Source organism: Odontesthes bonariensis, chromosome 18, assembly GCF_027942865.1.
Source record: "Odontesthes bonariensis isolate fOdoBon6 chromosome 18, fOdoBon6.hap1, whole genome shotgun sequence".
Taxonomy (NCBI): domain Eukaryota; kingdom Metazoa; phylum Chordata; class Actinopteri; order Atheriniformes; family Atherinopsidae; genus Odontesthes; species Odontesthes bonariensis.
In genome coordinates, this window is record NC_134523.1 from 16,959,827 (window position 1) to 16,968,816 (window position 8,990).

Sequence of the window (8,990 nt, forward strand, 5' to 3'; positions counted from 1 at the left end):
AACTTTTGTTTCTTTCTATTTCTTTAATTCATGTAGCCTTTGAGCGGTGCTTTAGCATTCATCATAACAACAGTCAGTGGTACCTTCCATCAAGGGAACTTGTTTAAAAATGAGAGTTTGATAAGTAAACACTCTACTCATCCAACCTATTTAGTTGGCTTTTTTTGTTACTTGGCCTTCATTATGATGGAGTGTTAGGTGGTGAAGATCTGAGAATGGCCTAGTATGTGTGTGTTGAGCTGAATTTTTGCAGTCGACAATGATCATTTCATCAGTTCCTCGTTAAGTTCAGGTGAAAAGGCATTAGCGTATTCTCGTCTGAAACTCAGGAGAAACTTTTCCCAAACTCTTCTTGCTTTATCGTGGCCTTTCAAGAGTTGCAGCTGACCATCAGCATCAGTAGCTACAGTCCAGCTCACCGTGCTCCAGGGGAGGGAAATGTGATGGACATGCTGAGAGAAAAATTCATTCTACATCTGAGCCGGATGCCGTCTTGTACAGTTAAACAGTGCTAAAAGAATAATTAAAAACACAGCTGGTTTGGATGTTTATGATCAGGTGGATCATAAACAATTAAAGATAAATTTTCAAAGGCTCTCGCATTTAATTTCCACAATCTGGCTTTGATCAATCTTGTTACCATCTGTGTCTCCAATTATCCGCAGTTCCAAAATATATGCAAGCGTGAATTATAAGTTTCTGAACTGCTGTGGTAAATCTGTAGTCAAGTTTGTTTTCATAGATCCATACTGAGGAATGGTTTTATTTCTTTCAGGTCCCTGTTATGCATCAATTTGAGCCATGTCATGCCCCTTCTTTTGCTTCTCCAGTTTTTTGCGAGACTTTTTAATTATTAAAGCTCCTGTCAATGCGTGTCAGTGTGAAGGTGGAGCGAACAGATAGCAAGTTTAGCTCAGACAAGTGTGTCCTCAGATGCTTCCTCTGTCACTGATTTCCCAGCCCTGACAAGGTTTACCTGCATCTTTTTGTGTCTTCTGTCTCCGTGTTCAGGTCCTGAGGGGTGTAACATCTTCATCTACCACCTGCCGCAGGAGTTCACCGACTCGGAGATACTGCAGATGTTCCTGCCTTTTGGAAACGTCATCTCTGCGAAGGTCTTTGTTGACCGTGCCACCAACCAGAGCAAATGCTTTGGTGAGTCACTGTGCATGCTGGTAGAGGTGGTGATGTGGTGGCTGTTGGTGGCTGTTGGCGACTTCCCTTCCTTCACTTTCTCTCCTGATAAACGGTCCAGCTTTTTCTCTAACGTGAAAGTGCACGTGTTCCATCATTTCCGCCTCAGGTTTTGTGAGCTTTGACAACCCATCCAGCGCCCAGACTGCCATCCAGGCCATGAACGGCTTCCAGATCGGCATGAAGAGACTGAAGGTGCAGCTGAAGAGGCCTAAGGATGCTAACAGGCCTTACTGAAGGAGGTGAGAGGCTGCAATATTGATGTGTTTGAGGAGATGGGGAAGGCTCAGGGAGGAACTGATTGACAGCTGGAAAGATGAAAGTTAAGGATCCAAAAGTGGATGTAATTGGGAACTCAGCATTTAAACCAAGAAGTCGATAACCCTACAGTAGATTAACTTTAACGAGGTGGCAGCACTTAAAAGCATCAGTTTGAAATACATTACTAAGACGAGAAGTGTCTCTTTCTGTTTTTGCTCAGTATGTTGGGACACTTATGGAGAAGTACATTTTTCTTGAACTCGGATCAAATGTTCTGTCTAACCAGTGTTCTGTCGCAGGGTTGGATGACAACTGCTGTCCGTCATTAATTTTTTGTTTTATTTTCACTTATTGTTTTTGTGCTGTGCCACATGCCATTTTTCCTGAAAAAAAACATCGCACCACTCTCAAGACTGTCCCGCCCATACATATAACGTGGAGACGTGCGTCGCTATGGCTACGGTTGCCAAGCAACCGCCAAAACCCACCCCCCCCTTCCTTCTCACAGCGTTGTAAGTTAATTGGCCTGTGTTGGTTGCTGTGGCGATATTGCCTGTGATGGTTGCCATTAGCAATTTTTATTTTGGGCCGTTGCCTTGACTCACCATGCTCTACTGCATGGCGGGTTACTGTGGCGACCGTGAACTGTGTTTGGTGCGTTGTGAGTTTCCTCTTATTATTTCAAACACTGATCAATAATTGTCACTTTACCTCAGCATCTGTAAGTAACTGATTATCATGACATGCTGCTTTTTTTCTTTAAAAGTCCTCTAAAAGCTTCAGTGCTATAAGCTAAATGAGCTTGTTGTCCATCAAATATGGATCTATTAGAAGTTTTTCCCTTTAGACCTTTTTGGTTTTGATTAGTTTCCTTTTTGTTGTCTGTCATGATTATCATTCTTACACAGTCCCTCTGTTTAGTTGGTTGCTGTGGTAGTTTTTCGGTGAGTGCGGGGTTTTTGTTTGGTTGTTACTCATTTCCAAGTGACTTTGTGCCTGAACTATGTTTGGTTTTTGTGAGATTTAACATGTACTCAACATGCCCCTTTTATATGGTTGACAACACAGTGATTGTGTACGAATGACTGTGCGTGTGCGACACGAGGACAGGGTGTGTGCATTTATATTTGATAGATCGTTGGCGTGTATGTGACGGCGTGGATGTGATGTACTGACCCAACTGAGACGCTAACCTTACTGTAGAAGGTTTTGAGTAAAAGCTGTTTGGTTCCTGTGACACGTGCTGCTGGCTGAGGAACTGGATTCCTCTGTAGGAATTCTGGGACTCCAAAAACTTAAGAAATGTCAATCCTATAAACTCAAAAGGGCCAAAAATGAACATGTCCTTTTTAATAAAAACTAGAAAGTCATGTGTTCTGTCCGCAGGGTATCTGCAGGTCATTAAATAGTTTAAAAAGGATGATCACACTTTGAAAAAAAAAGGCTGAAATTGTGTTTTTCCTTTGCTTTTATTATGAATCAGAGCACAAAGACAGCATCTAGACTTTAGTAAGTATTATCTGCTTCGAAATGAACCAACTTTTATGAATAAATACACTGTTTTCACTTTAAAACCCTTTTTATCGTACAGTTTTCCCCATTTTTATCCCTTAAATATCTTTTAAAGCGCCACACTGTCTGAAAGCTTGTTTCGACTCTTTGTTGAACTTAAATGATGTTTGCTCTAAGTAAAATGTTCAGACACGACACAATAGGTTTTTTATGGCTACAATATTAAACTGATCAGCCATAACATTAAAAACCACTGACAGGCGAGGAACAATTCAGTCCTCTGCTGGAAAACCTGGGATTCAAGTAGGTGTGACTTTAACATTGGCTGAGTAAACCTGCACAGCAATATGTCAACTATTTACCTTAACCTAAAGAGGTTGAAGATGGAATATTTCGTTCATATTTCTGTTAACATTATCATTGCTCTCTCCGAATATGACCCATTAAATCGTGGGAAGGTCATCAGAAAATGCTGTGTACATAGTGGTGTCTTTTTCAGAGTACGTTAATTGTCGCAGAACAAGCATACATGTCCCTGGTTAGCGGGACAGTGATCCCCATTACACCTCAAAAACTGCTCAGAGACTCCTCAAGGATCACAACTTACAGTCCAAAGCCTTGACCTGAGGTGTTAACATGGAGGGATTATTAATGGCTTAATGTGTCGAGTCTGAGTTTTCAGTGTCGCAAAATTGGCTCTCTTTTAACCTGATAAAATCACCATGGTAACTTAGGCTCAGCACATAACCCACTCTGGAGTAGTTTCCGATCAGAGTCTGTAACGTGCCATATTTTCACTGATTCTGAAGCCTTTAAATCTCTGCTGATGCCTTACATTATTTACACTTTGAAAGGTCTTGATTGATGTTGAATGAACAGCGGATTGTCGAATAACTGGCTGAATTTAACGGCTGTCTTTCAAACAAATCAGTGAATTTAGACGTTGATCAAATGTTGGCATTTTGATCGTCTTATTTGATCATAATCCCACGACATCAATCTGCATCACCTTGCCTGTACCTGTGACATGTGCAATGACAATAATGTTGAATCTAATCTAATCTAATTTAAAATTCACCCCAGTGTTTAATGAACAAGTTGTGGGTAAACTCAGCTGAGGGACTGTGTTAGAGTTTATGTACGACCCCTTGAGCTGCATGTTATGCAGTTATAGTAAAACAAACTGCGGGATTGAACAGAGATTAGAAAATTAGTCCTAATATTCAATCAATAAAATCAATTTTAATTTTGATTGCAGTTGTTTCCACAAAATCATGGAGAAGTGTCAGAGCTAAACACACTTCTTGTTTATGAAGTTAAACGTTGATGAGATCTGTGAAGCTTGACATAAATAGCACAAGTGCCCTCATGCCGTGACTTAATTGCGTCACCTTAACTGTTGCAGCATTGTTGCTTTGCTGCCATGGCTTTAATACTCTTCACACCTGTCCATTCATACACGTGTCGGGTGTATTTGTGGTGTTGATTGTGTGAGAGAAGCACCGAATGATGCACCAAACCCCTCCCATATATTTATTTATTTTATTTATTATTTGATTAGGACAATGAACATTAATCAACATATCAGCAGAGCATCAATGTAAATATGCCAGAATTAGCACAGTTGCTAAATTTCATCCGTTGTCCTAAGACAGGTATCATAAAAAAACATACAGACAATACACCATGACAAATGGATATAAAATGCAGAAATCTGACATTTAAAAAAAAACAAAAAACAAACAAACAAAAAACACTAATTCACATCAAAGTTAAGAGTTCATACACAAAATGGAAAAGACGGAGGGGTTACCCATGAGATCAAAGAAAGAAAATTTCAATTTAAACAAAAAAAGATAATAATAGTCGTCACAGTGGAGACTGAGGTTTAATCGAACCAGCAAACACAAAGCCTGGTTGTGTCTCTGACATCCAAACCCCTCAGATACCGGGCTAATGTCCAGGTGCCAGACAGGTGAGAGGTCAGAGCTGTTTTAGCAGCATAAGGGCACCTACACAATATAAGACAGGTGGTTTTAATGTTGTGGCTGATCAAATTAAATGTATTCTACATTATTTGTTCAACAATTTTGTAAAGACAACCTTTTAATTCACACCTGCATATCTAACAAAGACGTGTATTCTATTTGCCCTCGTAAATAAACCAGGATTTACAGAAAAGGATCACTGTTCGTTAAGGGGTTTTCAAACATCCAATCCAGTTTATTATCCATCATGTATTAAGGACAGATGGACTGCTCTGACAAATAAAGAATCTCAAATTCAGACAGGACAAGCAAGAAAGATTTTTTTTTTCTGGTACCTTCAGATACTCTGTTTGCTGTAATCTGCGTCACAAGAAAACCTTTTGGTGGATTGTTGAAAATGCTGAATCCAACAGATCACTTGGGCTCTTTGTTTGTGAATATCATTTCAGTAAATGTAAGATTACCTCGGATCGTTGTCCTAACATTCGAAGAGCCGATCCCCACCAGAATTCCTACTGTGCATGTTCTGATTTAATTTGCCTGCCAAATGAGATCAACCATTTCCTTAGAACGTGCATACGATTGCAGCAGTATGACTGTCACTATTGCAGCTGCATGGACACTAGTCAATTACTGAGACCCCCCCCCAACCAAGGCATCAGTGCGAGCAGTGTGTATTGCAGACACCACTCCAAAGTCTCAAAATGTTGTGTTTGATACCTGTGATTTGATTAAAAATGCTCTGCGCTCTGTTTCTCCCTCTTTTTCTTTACCTCCAGGAGTTCAATCAAGAAAACCACTTGGGATGCCCCAGCCTTTTTTTGGTTGTTTGACCAACCGTATAGCACAGGAGCAACACTTCACAAAAAGCAGTATCCCGTGTATGCGCTTACAAAAGCAACAACAACAACAACAACAACAACAACAACAACAGCAGCAGTAATGTCAGCAACAAATCCATCGACAGAGTCAGCATTCGCAGTATCAGAAGTGCTCCAGAGTTCCTATCATTCCACAGCTGGATTCATTTATATTATGTACATATTCTATTGTCGGCAACAAGATATACATGTTAAGAAAAAGCATATCACTGATGTTATTCTCCTGAACAGGGTTCTACTGTATAGTGTGATTTGTGGTCAATGGCCTTAAGAGAAGGCCACTCTACACAGTCGGAAGGCAAAAAGAAAATACTATTCTGTATGATTACCATTGGTAATATTGTTATGTAGAGTTAGTTTTATTATTTATACGTAAATTTAAAAAAAAAAGGAAACACGGAGTGAGTCAAATGAAAGAGAAATGGATTTCCTCTCACTGTACATACCTTGGTTTGAAAATGGAGAACTTAAAAACTTCTCAGATTAACATTCTCTGCTGCCACTGATTTTGAAAATTAAAGCGGAAGGAAGGGCTGGGAATTTTTCTATCTTGATTTTTTACGTTTAATTTATTTGGTAATCAATTTGATTGCGGGGAGGGGGAGGGGAGCTGTGACAATTCCTTTTTTAATTTAAGAAGAAGAAGAAGAAAAAAAAGAAGATTCCTGAGGTCTAACGACGATGAACACACTAATAATAGAGTTTTTAATTGCATAAATGTACCTATGGAAGTAAAAAAAAAAACAACAACAAAAAAAACTTGTTTCTTTATTTATTCTCTACAGTCGCTGTTTTAAAACATATGTCTTTAAAAGAAAATAAAGTACAATTTAGAAAAAATATGCGTGAACTCTTTGCTTAATAATTTCCTTTTTCTGTTGTCAGTGTTTGGGGAGATAAATGATCACAGACAAGTCTTTTTTGGGGGGGGCTTTGCTGCTCTCCGAAGGCCTGTAGAAGTATTGAGGAGAATGGAAGACATCTGGCCTCGACTTTTGGTTGCATATAAAAGTGTGGACCACACTAATATTTAAGAAGATGGTTATGGAAACATTTCTATTCATAGAAATTAACCTGAATACTGTTGCTATTTGACTTGTGAATAGAAACACTTCACATAATGTCCACAATAAATGGACATGATTCCGTTAAGCCACCTGAACAAGCCCCACGGGACTCATAATGTCTGGATGCATGAATTTTCAGCTGTTATATGAAGAGGGGAGAAGAGGCAGAGGTTTTTGTCACCATAAGCTGGGGCATGCAGTGAGTCTGTCTGCCACAGAAGTTTAGGTTTGGTCTGATAAGTCGAAACATGCCTTGGCTGCCACTGACGTGCCTCAGTGTATGAGGGGTGATTACTGCCACACAGTTTGATGACAATGCCGCTGCACTTGAGAAGAAAAGCTGTGAAGAAAGACTGTGGGTTGATAATCTGCAAATACAACTTGTTAATGATGAGTAATCAATAAGTTGCCAACATGAGGCAATTTGTGACATGGATGATAAGCATTCAGAGATAATTAGTCTGTTAAAGGTCAAGATGACAATTTGTTCAGTTCTTTTCTGCCCTGATAGTTAATCAGAAGCTCAAGCTTGTCCCATCTTTCGTTCTCACCGTCTGAAACCATGATAACCAAGGCTATGTATCAGGAGAGATTTAATAAACAAAAAAAACCAGCTTTTTCCTCAATATCAAGCCTTAATAGCAAAGGAGCTGCTACCTTAGAAGCACTGACTCAAATAAACGCACAAAAAGATAGGAGCTGGATTTCCAGTCTCACTTTATGTATTTACACTGAAGAGTTTACTTTCATTTCAATAACAGCTATTGGGTTAATGGTGAAAAGAAAAAAGATGATCCGGTGTATAATTAAAGTTCAACCCCATTACCAAAAAGTTTGGGACTGTGTAAAATGTGAATTAAAACCAGAATCTCATAAGCGAATATTCTATTCATGACCAAACATAGAAAACATGTCAAATGTTGAAAAGTGAGACATCTTACCTCTGAATTGACCATTTAAGATGGTCATTTATCTTGAATTTGATGACAGCAACATGACTCAAAAGTCGGGACAGGGTCGTGTTTACCTCTGTGTGGCGTCCTCTCTTCTTTGAACAACAGTCTGTAATCATCTGGGAACTGAGGAGACCAGCTGTTGAACCTTTGGGAATGTTGCCCAACTCTGGTCTGATACAGGATTCTACCTGCTCAACAATCCTGGGTGTCATGATGCTCCAAATGTTTTATCTGGTGAAAGCACCTGGACTCTTCTACATGCTGTTATAATAGACGCAGTATGTAGGTTAGCATTGTCTTGCTGATGTGAAGGCCTTCTCAGAAAAATATGTAATCTAGAAGGGATCATAGGTTGATCTTAAACCTTTTAGCATTGACGTCGCCTTTCCACGTGTGCAAGTTGATAGCTCCATACACTAATGCACCCCCACACCATCAGAGATGCAGGCTTTTTGACTAATAACAAGCTGGATGGCCCTTATCCTGTTTAGTCCAAAGGACACTGTGTCCATGATTTTGATTTGTCTAATCACAAAACAGCTTTCCATTTAGTCTCTGTCCATTTCAAATGAGCTTTGTACCAGTAAGTCGGCCGTGTTTCCGGATCATGTTCACATATAGGCTTTTTCTTTGTATGATACAGCTTTAACCTGCATTTGTGTATAGTGCTCATGGGCCCTTAATGCAATGGTGCCTGTAGGCCTGAAAATCCAATAGAGTTGAATATTTCCGAGCAGATATTTTTCACTAAAAGGTCAAATATCTCGCTCTTGACATCAGGTAAGTTGTCTATGTTTGATTTTGAATAAAATATTGGTTTAAGAGGTTTGAAATCTGTTTTTAATTTTACTTTTTTTCGTTTTACACAGCTTCTGACTTTTCTGGAATTGGGGTTGTATTCAGGGATACAGTTTAGCAGTGGTGGGCCGTCAGGGCCTGCAAGGCCTTCTCTGCTGGCCTAAACAATATCTTAAACTAAATAAAATGAACATCTGTTTGTGATTTTCTTAATTATTATTTTATTTCATTTCATATCTTACTACTTTATTGTCTGTCCGTTTCCTTTCCCCTGGCTGCGCTGCTGCCAGACGTGTATTTTCATATTGACGCATTTAACCAATCATATTTCAG

The 8,990-nt window shown here is 39.3% G+C and overlaps 1 protein-coding gene across 6 annotated transcripts in view; it reads left to right on the top strand.

The window, feature by feature from the left end:
- celf3a (cugbp, Elav-like family member 3a) overlaps positions 1–6,651 on the top strand; it is a 54,836-nt gene extending 48,185 nt beyond the window's left edge. For 5 of the 6 annotated variants that reach the window (XM_075449272.1, XM_075449270.1, XM_075449271.1 and 2 more), the window contains 3 exons: positions 1,012–1,155; positions 1,304–1,436; positions 5,735–6,650. In XM_075449272.1, coding sequence (XP_075305387.1) covers positions 1,012–1,155; positions 1,304–1,431 — 272 coding nt within the window. In that variant the 3' untranslated portion in view covers positions 1,432–1,436; positions 5,735–6,650. Of the gene's footprint in view, positions 1–1,011; positions 1,156–1,303; positions 1,437–1,867; positions 1,968–5,734 lie in introns of all 6 variants that reach the window. The other variant, XR_012767063.1, reaches the window with a different exon arrangement.
- The last annotated feature ends 2,339 nt before the right edge of the window (positions 6,652–8,990 follow it).